A 16447-nucleotide genomic window follows, 5' to 3' on the forward strand; every position below is an offset into this window, starting at 1 on the left:
TGCAAAGCTCTCATTATACCTTCATATAAGAGGGGATGAGAAAACCTATTGTGAACCTATCATGTCCAAGTGCTTTTACAAATACACACTTAGTTTTCGGGGAACAATGCAGCTGAACTTGTGAGACTCAATTATTATTTAATAAAAGGGCTTCCTGATAAGTGGAGTGAACTCCTCTGCTGTCTTTGTCAGCAGGGACGAGGTCAGTCGGGGTAAAACGCTATGCATTAGCAGCATCGGGTCCGGCTGTGGGAGGCCAGGAGAAAATTATAGGTCCACACTGAAGATCACGTAGGATATTTTATTACTGACAGAGTCAGACTACGGAGATTATTACTAACTAGAAAAAAATAAATTAAAATCTTTTTTTTTACTTTATTAGAAGCAAATATAACCTACAGCATATGAAAATATATGTTTTACAATCTGCAGTATAAAGCAGGCACAACATGTACCGACTTTCTTTAAGGTGTTTTTTGGCTGTTGTGCAACGCAGATGTTTTCAATTATTTGATCAACAACAGATGTTTTATAAAGTGGATTTCATAACTGTACTGGCATAATTTTGTATACTTTCTCTCAGATCCTAAATATCACATCATTAAAAAAACATCTGTTTCTCATCAGGGTCTTAAATTAGATTAATAAAACCTTCAATAAATATCATTGTGTCAACATTTATTTAAGTCAACGTTAAAAGTCAGCATGTGAGAAAACAGTAGACTGAATTTATAAACCTCTACAACCGACTTTATGAGCTTGGAAGAAAGCATCTTCTGACCTGAAGTGGCAGCTTTGGATACGGAGAAAATGGCTTTCTGCCCAGGGCGCCAGCCTTATGGGGTGACATCGATGCTTGGAAAACATAAAATACTTTCTGTCCATCTGGCCCAAAGTCAGTCCTTCAAGGAGGCTGCAACATTTATTTATTTTTTTTATTGTTGCAGCCTAAAGTTACTGACTTTGCTACACCTTTTTCAAATAGTGGTAGTCAAAGTTATAACTTTTATTAAACTTTATTTTTGGAATACAAAAAAGTTAAAATGGATGCACATAATCTTCCCCCAAAAGAGACATGATTTTAACAGAGTTAATATTTAAAGTACAAATAAAATTTCCGAGCAGTCTCTTGAAAATCATGTCTGGAGGATTTGTTTAAGGGCAGAAGAAGAATTATATATTAGTCAGTCAAGTTAGCATGAACTGTACACACAGTATAAACAAATCCTACAGAACATCTCAATATTACAGAGCCTGTCTAAGATGGGAGAAAAAAAACAAAACAACTTGTGGCCATGACTTGTAATTAAGTAATTTCCACAAAAATAAGTCAGTTGTTAAAACGAGTTTTAATTTTTTTCTCTCCTATGTCACCAAATGAGCTCCGTAAAGATGGCTGACTGGGGTTGACTGGCTGGTTAACGACACTGAAGTTTGTATCTAATCTGATCACTTATTTGGCAGTAAAGATTAAGATTATTTTACTGGAGTTCTATTAAGGAGTCTAAACTACATAATATCATCTCTAGTTAAGAATAAAACAAACTGAAAATCTGAACTGAACCAGGAGAGTTGAAGTCCAGTTCCCAAGAGCCACTTCCTGTTCACCATGAAATGAGACAGATTTAAAAAAAAAACAAACATGTTTTATATTTCTAATAAAAAATGTCTTTTTAACATATTTTTGCCATGAACACCTTTTATTAAGACCTATAAAATCTCCCTGTGTTCCCAATATATTCTGGGTGGAGCAGAAGAAGGGAATTACCCAGGACGGCATCCGTTATTGTCCAACTGTTAGAGGAGATTTTCCTCAACTTTTCAAAACACAGCTTTATCTTTATTGAAGTTCTTAAAGGTGACATCATTTATTTATTAGACTACTCTCCAATGCAATAATTCTTTTCTTCTGCAGCCTTTTTCTTGTGGATTCACATCTGTATTTCAGCTCACTGTCCTGCTGTGAATTAGAGGTGCCAAAGTGCAAAGGAAATTGTTTGAGAAGTCTTGTGGTTCATGCTGGTGCAACTTTACAACCCCAAGTCTGCGCTGTCACCTTCATTTCAGAGAGAAGAGGCTTCTTACCGACAACCGCTCCAAAAAAACTTAGACTGCTTATCCAGTCAGACTTCCATGAGCTTGAATTGTCTGACCTCCAGGTGAACTGGCTAAAACTTTATCCAGGAAAGATTTGCAACAGCTTAACATTTTCCCTTTTAGAATAATCTTTATCTCGCCTAACAGACTGACTCCAAATAGTTTTGAAATGGACTTTTAAACATTTCCAGATTGATGGGCAGCCACAGAAGCTGCTCAAACATTACTAAAATCCTGGTTGGCATTTTATTGACACACACTTTAGCGCCAGATCAGTAAACTGCCAAAATGTTTGCTTTCGCTCAGGTGGCCACATTTGCAGATCAGTAATCAGCTGATCAAAAACAGCTGCATAGCAACATCTGGTAGTGACTTAACGTCTTGATAAGGAAAGGTCTTATGAAGAAAAGGTTTTTCTGCATTTTGTTCAACTTTTAAGCATAAAAAACTTGTATATTAGTACCTTTGCTGTTTGTTTGAAAATCTGTTTGCACATTTTAGGGCTGCAACTAATTCATATTTTAGTAATTGGTTAAATTATCAATTATTCTGACTATTAATAAGATAAAAAATGGCACATTCTACACATTTTTTATATAAGCACTGAAGCCTTTTTCTATTAGGAATGCATGCAATGATGCAAATAAGCAAATAAATCAATTCGTTTTTAAAACAAACATAAACCAAGTGAAACTAAAACCATGCAACGTGAGGAGTTTTGACTCAATCAAAGGTTGTTTTCATCTTAAATGTAAAATGAAAATATTTTTTGTAAAGTTTTGGCATAATTACTGTTCTGAATATGTTTTCTTTTGACAAATAGTTTCTTTTGAGTCTAAATACTCCAATGATTACTAAATTAGTTGATGAGTATTTTAGTAATTGATTCATCACAATTAATCTGATTAATCAATTCGGTCTGAGCACATTAATGATATTTTAAAACAAATATTGTTACAACTAATATTAAAAAGTGAAATTTCTCATTATTTTTTTACTAATAAACTTACGAGTTTGATTTTGTTTTTTAATGTTTTGTTGGCGCTAGTGGCCTTTATTTGAAAAATAATTCAACAGGAGAGAGGGTAATGAGAGAGGGGGGAAGACATGCAAATGTCACCAGGCCGGGAATCGAACCTGCGACCGCCGCCATGAGGACCAAGGCCTCAATACGTGGGCTGTGCTTTTCCCCTGCGCCACAACTTAGAATTATAAAAAGAAACATTTATGGGTTAAAAAAATGACAGAGTGGAAGGAGAAACGAAGTTATGAGCTGAAACCTGGAGAACGATGGAAGGAGAGTGAAGGAGACAGACATGGCGGCGTGGGTTTGAAGGGCACTGGTCACTGTGGGGCGTTCACCTCAGGACAGAGTGACTTTGAAGGGTGTTAATGCCGACTGGGCAGAAGCGCGACAGTTTGCACACGTGCAAACATGTTCGCTGCAGAGAGCCCAGACTGGTTTTACTGCTGATGCTGGCATTTCGCTGCAGATCCCCCTCTCTCTCCTCCACCTCTTCACCTCCTTCTATGCCCTCCTTTCTCTCACTTCCTCTAAATTCCCACTTCTCTCTTTTATTCTGGAATTAGTTCCTCTCGCCTTCATTGTTGAGCCTTTATGGGCACATTGTGAGCAACCGTTGGCAAGGGCGGGTGTTGCGCTTCATTACAGCAAAGGTCACTGTCCCACTTTGCAACTTTTATGACCCAGAATAAGTAGAATTTTTAAACTTTATGTCCTCTTCCTCTCAGGTCCTGTTGCTGGGACAAAGTAAGAAAAGCCTAGAAAGAGCTAAACTTTACCTTTTTTATTATTATTATTATTATTATTATTATTATTATTAAAGGCTCAAAAAGATTCTATCCTTACACTTTGATAAATCCATTAAGAGGATATGACGTTTAGATTAAATGACTGTTTGAGTGCTACTGAATGTTTCAACAGGGAGTTGATGAGGAAACTGCTTTTGATAGAAAACATATTGATCAGCTGCTCATCTGTTTGACAGGAGGGAGCCCCGAGCTCCTAGGAGGCGTGATGGGGAAAGTCGTGCCGCTCTGCCAATAAATGGGAAGGAAGGAGATTTACTGTATGGAAATCAATAGGCTCATTTGCTCCAGCTCATCAGCAGAGCTTCCGAGAAACATTGTACATGCGAGATACATTAGATAAGTGCATCAGCGGCGCAGAAGCTGGAAGAAATGCACGCCATCTTATCTGGACGTTGTGTTCGAAAAATAAAAGTTAAAGAGATTACTGTAAAACATGGGTTTCAGGATTAAACATAAGTAAAAGTAATCATCAGTCCCAAGAGGAGACGGCTTACAGCTAACGACCCCCCCCCCCCTACTGGGGGGACATAAGGTCAAAATCAAACTCTAATAATACAAATAATGTCTTAATATATCATGTCCTAAATTAATTCAATCAACAGTGAAAACAGATGATTATTTAAAGAACTTTACAAAAGTATTTTATCTCTTAAACTTGTTTAGATTTATCTCAACCATGAATTTATGTTATCAATCTGGATTTTATGTGATGAACATGGTGCTTAATTGGGAAAAGAAAATGATCAACAGCTTAAAAAAAACAAAAAAAACTTTACAATTAAAAATGGAAAAAAGTGTGCCATGCATTTGTTGGGTCAATATGTAGTGAAGCCACATTTTGATGCAGACACAGATTTCACTACCAGCTTTGCGTATTTAGACACAGACATTGTTGCCCATTCTTCTTTCAAGTACATCTTAAGCTCAGTCAGACCAGATAGAGGATTTTCAAGTCTTAGATTCTCCAGCGGATTTAGATTTTGACATATGAATTTGTTTTCATCTAAGCTTCTATTTTTGCTCTGTCTTTATCTTTAGGGTCAAGTCTCAAACCTTTTGTCGTTTCTAACCGGTTTTCTTCCAGGATTGTCTTTTATTCAGCTCTACCCATCATCTATTTAAAAGTTGCAGAAGTCGGTACCGTCTCCTGTTGTCTGTCACATGAAGTCTCAATAAAATTCAAGTTCAGGCCTGTTTCGTCTTCCACTAAACTATTGTTCTTTTATTGTGACACCGTTGAGCCACTGACATTAGTCACTCGGCATCGATGAGACATCTGCAGGACAGTGATGAAAGACAGCCACAGTTCACATGTAGTTTTTGTGTTTACGCTCCACAGGACAGAACAATACTTCCTGGATTTTACGCTGAATCAAAGGTTCTCATTATTTTCCCATGTGTTTCTTTGTGTTACTGCAGCCTTAAGGGGAATTTGCAACAGAACACCATGAAGTTCACACCCACAGCCGGCAACAGATTTAGGTTACAGGGTTAAGACTTCCCCAAATCTAGCATTTGCAAGCATTATAAGATTTTCTTTTCAGCACTTCACTGTTGTAATAAATAGCACGTTGCTTCTTTTATGGAGCAAAAAGCTAAACATAATGGTTTCACATCCTCATCGCACAAAATTAGATCTTAATTTGGTATAAAGTGCCAAAACACAATAAATGCTATTTGTTGTTTTAGACCTGATTCCAGGGTTGTAAATCTTCCTCAACAGAACATAAATTTTAATTTGAACTTCCAGCATAAAAAACTGCATGTGGTTCCACTTTGAGACAAAGTTGTATGTGAAAAATTATTGCAGTGAATGCATCACATACCAAATGTTTTTAAAAATATATATATATATATTCATAGTCAAATCTTTCAGCAAAACAAAGTTCAATAAGTGTGACTCTCAACCACCCATTCACAGAAACAAGCAATTTGGAGTTTGGCCACTAAGTTGGATTTCACTGTATTTGTTCAAAGCCACAAAAACATATGGAGGGAGGGTGTGTAAACTGAACTCCAAACCCTGTTATTAGAAGACAACTTGTTCTTTCCCCTGAGGCACAGCCACCCATGTAAAGCTTTACATGTGTGAATCAGCTTGGTCCAGTCAGACACTCATAAACAAAGATACCGACACCTAAAGACTGGGCCGCAGCACCATACGGATTCTTTACTTATTTAGTCATTCCGTTGTGGATTTGCTGCTACAAACGTTGGGTTCAATGTCCTTTTCCAAACCCAGTTTAGTCTGAGCTTCCACTGTCAAACACATGGCCTCACGTTTGACCATAGATTATTTTGCTCTATAGAGCTCAGAGTCCATTCAATAACAGCAAAATGCACTCATTCTGTGGCGCTAAAGAAGGCCCACATGATCACAACTCCACTACCGTGCTTAACACTTGGTTCAAGATGTTGGTGTTGACATGGTGTACTTCATTTTCTCTAAATGTATTGTGTCATCTATGCAATACTAACATTGGAAAAGACAGTTTTTTAATCAAGCTATTCACCTGGTGGATTACAGTTTCCAAGATGCTGAATATCAGATGGTCAGCTGAACGTACATGAGAGAGAGGAGAGTGAAGAAAGTGTTGATTTATCACCACTGATATCATAACCACTATATTTACCGGTAAGACTTCCTAATTTCATGCTGCATTATGGTCAAACATCTCAGTGTCCCAGAGCAGAGGTGGAATAATAACTGAAAAATGTGAAGCTACTCTGCTACTGAATCAACTGGTGAACATTAAAGTCTTCAATGATCTTAGTGCTCATTTTATAAGTGTGGAATGATAATGTCTGTGTGTAATAATGTAATGTATGAGCAGCAGAGGGAAGGTCAGCATGACAAGCATGCCTCTGTAATGAAGGCCTTGCTGACTTCCTGTCACAGCATTCAAAGTGGTCCTCTGTGCACCGAGCGCCGTTATGACAAAGCCCTGCTGTAATAAACCGTACGCATCATCTTACTGCACAGACGCAGAGCATTCACTGCGCATTTAGAGTTTGCATAGATAAAAGACCAACTTTAGGGGGACAAGCGTCACGAATGACGCGGTGAGTGCACTGATGTGTCGAGTGCTGTCACTCACTTCCTCTTCAACATGATTCATATCTCTGAAGGCCGGCCTAATACGATCACAGTCTGCTAACTATTTACACAGTAGTTCCTCAACAGCTGGCTGTAAACTGACGCACAGATCAGCAGCAAACGTCTTCCAAAAGCACTTGTACGTATCAGACTTCCTTCTTCGTCCAGGAAGAATGATACCATGTGTGTTATGAACAAATCTCAGAGGAAAAATTCCTGAAAGTCCAAACTCTGAGTTTTCTCTCTGCAGATCTCAGCAGGTGGGCCTCAGCGCGGCGTGCACAGGGTTTGGCTTCCAGTGGTGAAAACAGACAGCTGTACAGCCGAAGCAGCTGCTAACGCTAACTGAGTCATCGCAGCTTGGCCGGCCTTGGCGCGAGCAGATGGACCGAGCCGATGAGTCCAGAAAGCAAGAATGATCGTTTTCTCACGCCTGTTAGGGCACCAGGGCGATCAGGAACCATTTTGTTTAACAGAACAGTGATGATGAATACGTGTTACCTCATAAAAGTTTTCATACGCCTTGAAATGTTTAAAATTTTGTTAGACTGCAACCACAAATTTAAACAATATTGACATTTTATTCCAAGCTTACACTATAAACATCTATAAAATCCAGTGAAATCAACTACCTTCAGCAGACACTTAATCAGTGAAGGACAAGTAGAGTGTGGTATAAATGGGGTGGAGGTTCACCTTCCAGCAGGACAATGTCCCCAAACATACAGCCACAGGGCCATGTTTAAAACATAATGTGTTGGACGGCCCAGTCAAAGTCCAGACCTAAATACAATCTGTGGTAACTGATGTTCGCAGACATTCTCTATCCAATCTGACTGAACTTGAAAATTTTTGCAAAGAAGAATGGGCACAAATATCTCCATGTCTAGATGTACAAAGCTGGTAGATTGAAACCCAAGAGGACTTGAGGCTTCAACTGCAGCAAAAAGAAGTTGAACATAAATACATGGCATACTTTATTCAGTGATTTATTTGAAAAACAAAAAAAAGGAAAACAATGCATAATTTTTATTGCACTACACAATTCTTAACTTATTGGGCTGTCACATCAGTTTGCAGTTCTAACCTGACAAGGAGTGGAAAAGTTAAAGAAACATGTATTTTATCATCAAAAATATCTGTAGCTAATAAGGTTCGTGGGTGGTGGATGAAAGCATTTATTTTTGCATCGGTTCTTCTAAAACACTTTCAGTGGTGTCAAAGTTTCTACTTTTCCAATCCAGATGGGTGCTGTTATCTTCCCTCAGCCTTCATTTACATTAAAATGGTTCAAAAGAGGCCATTAAATACATTTTTCATATCTCAAGTTAAGAACATTTCAGCCGGCCTCATTAATCCTCCTGCGTCTGACTCCCAAATTCAGGCTTTTGGTCCTCGAAAGCCAATTTTCTTGTTGTATGAGTAAAAAATGTCTCATTTCTTTACCTGTTTTCCTCAGAGGAAAGTCGTCCTTTGAGTCGAACGCTCCCAGCACTGGATGCGTGTACGCCGACAACGCCGCTTGAGGGGGTGAGCTCTGGTCCAAAGAGCTATGCTGAGTTTTCCTGCAACAAATACAAATAAAAAAAGTCTTATAACCCACAGCATATTATGCAATATCGCTACTTTTTTTTAGAACTACAATAACCATTGCACCTAGTTCATGCACACACGCCTACACACTTAAGGAAGTGAAAAAGACAGCTTCTATCTTCTTTTTCAAGGTCAGGATTTTTAAAGACACAGGAGACTGTGAGCAGCTAAGGGAGGTGGAAAAGAAAAAGAGACTATGAAGAAAGAAAGAGGGACTAATTCACCTTAAGTGAAGCTTCGGTTTCCTGACTCGGCTGTATGAGACAGATGGAGGACGAGAAATGAAGAGAGGACATACCAGAAAGTGAGGAGAGTCACAACAGGGTGAAAAACAGAGAACTCTATTAAACTAATGATGCAAAACCACTCAAATCTCCTGCACAGGCAAAATCTTTGACTTATTAAAGCGTCTTTAAAGTGCAAAAGAGACACCACTGTTGTTTTTTTTTTAACTGCCCACTTCAAACATTCACCTCAGACAGAGCCGGCTGTCAATCACCGCCAACCGGCACACAGAAAAAGCCTAGACATTTCAGCATTTTCTCTGTCGTTTAAACTCGGAGACTAACGATGATGTTGGCAATTTGATGTACACACAAAAGCGCGGCGCTGACAGGCGCCTACACTACGGGGGTTTGGAACACCACACTGATAACTGTGTTCCAAAAGCCATGAAGATGAGAGACTTTTACCTCTGCCATCGACAGATTTTACGTTTGATATTTCTCCCCAATGAGGGATTTTTTTTCACACTCAAATGAGACAGATGATGACTCAGACTGAATTTTTTGATGAAAGGAAGGTGCATGATTTGACAGATTTTTGAAGGCTTTGAAGTTTCAGATAAATGTAGTTTGCTATAAAATGATTCTTTATGCTCTAGTTTTAACAGCTGAACCACAAACCTCTATGGGTGGATCACACATGAGAATAAGCCAGTAGATTTTACCTTTATTAGTATTTTATTAATGCTAAAGCTAAAATTTTGACACATTTTGCTTGTTTTGCTCCATAATGCACCATGGCAACAAAGAGTTTCCATCACAGCTGCTTCATACATACTGTCTTTTATGTTGACCTCTGTGCTATAAAAGAAACAGTGCTCTTCTATTTCTGTAGAAAACAAACAGAAAGGTGGAATTTGAGTGATAAAATGTGATCCACTGTGAAACACGGTGGTGGTAGTATCTTTCTACAGAACTAAATTCATCTTAGAATCTTTGGTAAAGGTTGAAAATTCATGTTCCTAGACACTCTCCAGCCATCCTGACTGAGGTTTGAGTTACTTTACAGAGAAAAATGGGCAAAACTTTCAGTGTTTTTAGTCGAGCTTTTGATAGAGATGAACCCCAAAAGACTTGCCTCGGTAGTTGCAGCAAAAGGCTATTCTACAAAGTACTGACTCGTGGATTAGAGGATAATTTTAACTAAAAAAAATAGATCTATAGAAGCAATGTAGCATTTTTCGTCCCCTACTTTGTGCTGATCTGCTTTATAATGTCCCGTCATAGAAGTTGTTCTCTGTAACCAGACAACATGTTGCTCGCCAGCTGGCTGGATTTCCAAAGCAAGCTAATTTTTTCAGGTAAAGATTCTGTTAGGCTTTTGGAAAAGCAGCTCTGGTCGATTGTCGAACCTTGAAAAGGCTTGGTGCCTCAGGATATACTGCAGCGGCTGCTGCAGGATTTGGGGTACTTGGCTTGCTATTAAGGGCTGTTTCTCCAACGCCTGACATAAACTCACGGACTCTGCCAAGACTCCCTCTGTGTCCCGATCCAGTCTGCAGTGATAGACAGGACCTCATGGTGTGGTCGTGGTTTGGGACTCATATTTGTTTTTCACACATGACATGGTTCTGCTTGGTTCTTAAATTCGTCAATCAGAAGCTGTGATTAGCTTTACTCTAAAGTTGCTAGGTTCAAACTTAGCAATATGGAGAGTAGCTCTGTCATCCAGGATCAGAGTAAAACTCCAACATATCTACAGGCGAGAACTGAGGCACTTTGAGTGTCTGATCAGGATGATCCCTGTTGTTACTAAGTGGACAGACAAAGTTTGATGGATGGGTGGATTTAGACAGCAAAATATAGACCAAAAGTATATTTATCACCAAGAGTTGCCAAGGTGACATAAATTAAAATCAACAAAAATGCCTGTAAGTAAAACGTAGCAGGTGAATCTGTGTAGCTAAGGTTGCAAAACAAATAAAGCACTTCCTCTTGACTTTCTCTGCTAATATATGTTGCCGAGTCAGATTTCCCCTGCAGAAATGCCTGCTGTCTAAAAGCAGAACTGCAGGTATGATGAGGATCCTGTCAAGTATCTCAATCTGCATTATATTGCAATTATAATGGGGATACTGATGTTCGTTTTTTACAAAAATACTTAAAATAATGTCAAATACCAAGCAGACTTACAAAACACTAAATAGATTAGTCCAAATAAACTTTGATTCCTTTTATATCCAACTCTTGGATGTTCTTACATTAACCTTATGATTATCTGATTTTCAGATAAAATAACTTATTTATTTTGGAAAAGATAATAATCCAAATCCAAAACAGAGACCAGAAAGAAAAAAGTTAAACAAATTTTATGACACCCTTAAACAAATGTCCTTTTTGCATCATCAAAATCTAGCAACAACAACTATCACGTTCACTAGTCTGCACAGTGACAATCTGTTGCTTCTGCTGTTTAGATGGAAGCATTCATGTAAAAACAGCAACAAACTAAGTAACCATCTCATAGCAAACTGTAAAGACTTACGCTACTATTATGTAACATTCACTGGTAAGTTTAAAAGGATTCAGTTAAGAGCTGACTTTATTTGAAAAGCCTTTCTGTCCACAACAGGTATGGAAAATCAAATTTACAATTCCAGAACCACAAAAAATGTCAATCTGCCCCCATCCCAACCTATTGCTGCAACATAATTTGGCTTGTTGGAAAAGGTTACAAACCTTTTTGGTCTTGAAAAACCAGTAATAGAATAAAAACTGAAGATATTGTCACCAATCACTCATATTAGGGAAACAAACTGACAAATAATGAGGGGTCTGTTTGTTAAGTTGCTGACTGCTAACTGGCTACTGGAGCAGATAGCCTGACTAACTAACCCGCTGATATCAGCTTGTTATAATTGAGAAACTTTATTAAGAGCAGAACTGCAAAAATGTTTATTATATGTTTCTAGTTTAGTCACTTCTGCATGAAGTATAAATACTGTTGCTGCTACTATATCTGAAGTAATCTAGATTTCATAATTGATGCTTTATTATTTCAAATTTAAGTGATTAGATCATTTTGGTTCTAAATGTTTGTGTTACTATCCTATTTTTGCTGTGCCATACCTTGTTCAGACAAAACAAGTGATCAAAGCAAATCTGAAAAAATTCCCTTCTAGAGAAGCGGCCAGTCACACTTACCCATACCAGTAGCGAGGGTCACTGGGCAGACAGTGGTTTAGGTTTCGCTGAGCCAGGGCTTTCTTCTTGTTCAGGACAAACTCCTGAAGTCGCATCTTTACCTCGGTGCTGGCCACAGCACCTGGACAGAGATAATCACCGAAAGAAAAGCACATGAGTCCTGACGGTGCAAGTGACCGTCTGGGTTAAGTACCCAAAATATGAGTCCAAAACCACCAGGATTTCAGCGATTGAATCAATGTCGGGAGCAGGGGGGTTTACTGCCCCTGAATCTTACCTCTGCCACAGTGTTTGACACAAACACGAAGGTTTGAACAGCTCCCATTCATACTACACACAAATCAGGGGCTGCGTTTCCATCTTGTGCTCTCCTCAGTTTCCACTCTTATTTCACAGCTTTACAAACAAATTATCCAGGAAGTGAGAGACGGGGAGGAAAAGCTGAGAAACAGGCAGAGGAAATCTCAGCAAGAGCAGGAAAAGCTGGAAAAAGGGCTGCTTTTATGGGAAAATGACAGTGGGAGTGACGAGAGGTGATGTGTCAGGCTTGAGAGAGGAAGTGGTAAATTCAGCATGTGAAAGTGACAAGGGCTAATATATGTTCTCTAAATCACGCTGCAGCTGTAAGTGCTGACATCCCAATACGAACGCCTCCCCACTGAAGCAAATTGGCTTTTATGAGGCTGCCTTCCATGCAATTTAGTGCAGTACTTAACAAAGCTTCTCCTGTTTACAACCCAAAGCTCTTTCCATAGACGTCAAACAGTACGTTCTCTCTGCCTAGAGCAGAATCGAGACTTTACTGGCAAAATCCATAACTACAGTGTACTCAAAATATTGAATGACACGTCTTTCCAACGGGAAACAAAAGCAACGGTGCCATTACATGTCAATTCCAGATCACATTTAACCTGTAAATCCAAGTACAGTGAGGGAACTCTGCAGTCAGATCAGCATGACTCATACAAAAACTGTTACTTTCATTTTATAGATTGACAAAGTTGGCTGAGGAATTCTGGGACTTATTAAGCAATGGATTTCACACAATTTGAAACAGGAAAGAAAAGTAGCAAGTAGCACATAGACTTTGTTTGTTGTGGATTTCATCACATTTTTAAAATTCTGCTTTGGTTCCACTTTCTTCCACAAAGTAAGAAGGAAAAAGCTTGTTAAGATCACCGTTTATCTTCTTTTTTTTCTAAAGAGCTAGTCACATTTATATAAAAGAGTAACTTTTCATCATTCAAACAATTCCTTCCAGGAATCTGCAGCAACTTAGGGAGATGAAACAGTGATAACAATGAAAAGGTCTGAGCCACTCCAAGTGACCCGATCTAAGAAACTGTGACTCCTACAAAAAGTGAAAACTTACAAGAAAAGATTTATATTTATATAAGAAAGAAAAAATTTTCACATGAAATGTTGTTCTTGAGTTCTTGAATCTAGTTTGATGAGTTCTGAGCTTGACTTGTGAAAGACGAGTCTTTTATTGATCTCTCTGACTGCCATCTACAGCAGAAGTATGATACTGACTACTCACAATTTCTCTTCATAAACCCACTGACAAAATAAAAACGCCATCTCTTTAAGGTACACCTGCGCTGAGTGGAAAGCATGCACCTACAACTGTTTCCACTGAAAGCATAAATGCAATAAGATTTCAGTCAGATGACTAAGTCTTCCCGTATTTTCTGTGTGTGTATATATATATATATATGTTTGGCCAATTAATTCATTAATTGGCAAAACATTAACATCCTGACTGTTTGGCAGATGTAACTGAAGTGAATTTGAACTCCTGTCCTGATTTTGAACATGTAAACCAAGGACGTGTTTGCCTCAGTGTCTGGCTCCTCTAACCTTGCCTTGGTTAGAGGATCCCGATCCTCCCTGTGGTGAATGTGTGAGGTCAGACTGTTCTGACTGCTGTGCCATGGCTGCAGGTGTTGGGACAGAGGGGCTGGAGGAGCCGAGCTGTCTGACACCTGTTGTGATCATTGGCCACAGTATTTCAGCACAGATGTTATCAGGAGGGCAGAGTACATTAAATCCTATCCTTCCACGCTTAAAAATGCTGTTTTAATTGAATTCTTCACTTACTTTCTTGTCCCCTTTCCTTGTTTTTCAGCTGCTGGAGTTTCTGTTCCCGCTGCTGCTTCTCCAGCTGTTGCTCATGACGCTGCTGCTCCATCTTCCTGTGATGCTCCAGCAGCTCTTGTTGATGCTTGAGGGCCAACAGGTCCTGTTGATGCTGGAGGGAAGAGGCGCAAATGGGTTACAGAAGGAGGAAAAAAACAAGATAAAGGAGTTATAGGACGTTGAAAGCAAATAACTGGCACAGATTTCAGCTGAAACAACTGAGATGAAGCAAAGTGTGGGTGCAGTAATGAAAGCAGTAAATTCAAGGGACTCAAAAGACACATTGTAGTTATTTTCAGCCTAAACCGATCAGATCTTCTGGCTCCACAGCTGTCTGGTCGCAGTAAACCCAATGGGAGTTTTTCTTTTATAAAATTTGCACAGAGCGAGTTTATGGGGCCAATGTTCTTCTGCTGCCAACAGATCAAATTACACCAGTGTACCCTCTAAATCGTACACATACATTTGTTTTCTTTTGCCCTTCACAAGGTGCTGACTACATTGGAGGAACAGATCCCACCTCACTCTCTGTCGGCGGCTCACACACATCCTCTTACCTTAATATGCTCCTGGAGTTGGGCCTCATGTTGTCGCGACAGTTGCTCATGTTGCCTATGAAACTCAGCAATCAGTAGCTGCCTCTGGAGCTCCTGCTTGTGTTTCAGAGCCACCAGTTCATGTTGCAGGTGCTGATCCTGACGGCCTGCGGGTTACGGCAAGGTTATTTGTAAGGCACGTTTCGGCAACAAGGCAGTTCAGGGTGTATAAAACATTAAAAAAAAACATCATAAAAAGCTGAACGCTGCTTCTCCATCTTTTGTTCTGGTTCTGGGGATGCAGAGCAGAACCAGCACCAGAAGACCTAAGAGGTCTGGAAGGTTGATACAACAACAGCAGAGCTTTAATGTATTGTGGTGCTAAGCTGTTTAGTGATTTGTAAACTAACAAAAGTATTTTATAGTCTATTCTCTGAGCTACAGGGAACCAGTGTAGAGACTTTAGAACCAGGTTGATGTGCTCTGACTTCCTGGTTTTAGTGAGAACAGGAGAAGCAGCGATCTGGATCAGCTGCAGCTGGAGGATTTTTAGTCAGACCTGTGAAGACGCTGTTGCAGTAATCAATGCGAATAAAGATAAACATATGGATGAGTTTCTCTAGATCTTGCTGGAACATTAGAAATGTTCTTCTAGTGATAGAAGGCTGACTTTGTAATTGTCTTTATGCATCTTTGAAGGCTATCCCAAGGTTTCAGGCTCTATCACTACTTTCTAGCTGTAATAAATGAAGCTGTGTGTTGACTCTAAATCGTTCCTTTTTAGGTCCAAAGATAATAACTTCAGTTTTGTTTCTGTTCAGTTGGAGAAAGATATGGCACACCAAGCATTTATTTGTTCAGAGTTTCCTGATCACATTGTAATTTAGACTTATGTATAATCAGTGTAGTTATGGTAACTAATCTTATTTCTTGTTATAACCTAAGCTAGTGGGATCTTGTAGTACAAGCATTGAATAGCGCATCACTCTGAGAGCGGAGGTAAGGTTGCAGCTAGGAGACCTCCAGGACTTACCGGCGACCGGCCCATTGCCCAGCTCGGACGATGCAGGACAGGCTGTGGAGGGGTTTGGCGTGGGATGGGGTTGGGACACCAGGCCGAAGGGAGGCTGCTGGTGGTGGTGGTGAGGGTGGTCCACAATGCGGAGGTCCATGGGAAGGATGGCAGAGGCGGCAGAGGGAACCTGCGAGGGGAGCGCCGCTGTGCTCACATCCACTAAACAAACAACAGAAACGTTGGAAGATTAAACACCTGACATCTGAACCAAATCCGACAAACAAACTGAAAAAGCAGCTTTGGCTGCAGCACTTAGTATTAGACTTTGCAGTGGAGTGGTCGATTGGAGCGTTGGCCCACTTGGGATTTATATCTGTGTCATATTTGTACACTGAAGATAAGAGCATTAGCTTAACACCAAAACATCAAATGTGTGTGTGATTTTGACAGAAATCATAAGGAACAAAAATATTCCACAGCTTTAGAGCTGCAGTAGAAATTTGATGACATTCATGCAGGCTTAGTCTTCGTAATTTGACACTTATGACGTGTGACATGATTGTAAATGCAAAGTGATTCCTCTTTAGGCTGCTTAACAGCTCTGAGAAGATATACATGGATGCAAGTTAGATGCCCTTATTGCACATAAAATATGATGCCTTTTAAGGGTTGCAGCATTCAAAGCAAAAAGAACACATGTTTAGGCTGG

At 39.4% G+C, this 16447-nt stretch overlaps 1 protein-coding gene across 5 annotated transcripts in view; it reads right to left on the minus strand.

Moving 5' to 3' along the window:
* Positions 1–16447, minus strand: part of LOC103461731 (histone deacetylase 4) — a 219440-nt gene that overhangs the window by 47177 nt on the left and 155816 nt on the right. For 4 of the 5 annotated variants that reach the window (XM_081604585.1, XM_081604584.1, XM_081604583.1 and 1 more), the window contains 6 exons: positions 15757–15957; positions 14745–14890; positions 14149–14299; positions 12049–12169; positions 8845–8874; positions 8474–8592 (listed from right to left, as the gene is read on the minus strand). In XM_081604585.1, the coding sequence (XP_081460711.1) occupies positions 8474–8592; positions 8845–8874; positions 12049–12169; positions 14149–14299; positions 14745–14890; positions 15757–15957 (768 nt within the window). The remainder of the gene's footprint in view (positions 1–8473; positions 8593–8844; positions 8875–12048; positions 12170–14148; positions 14300–14744; positions 14891–15756; positions 15958–16447) is intronic. The other variant, XM_081604587.1, reaches the window with a different exon arrangement.

This window comes from Poecilia reticulata, chromosome 2, assembly GCF_904066995.2.
Source record: "Poecilia reticulata chromosome 2, P_reticulata-male-v2, whole genome shotgun sequence".
Taxonomy (NCBI): Eukaryota; Metazoa; Chordata; class Actinopteri; order Cyprinodontiformes; family Poeciliidae; genus Poecilia; species Poecilia reticulata.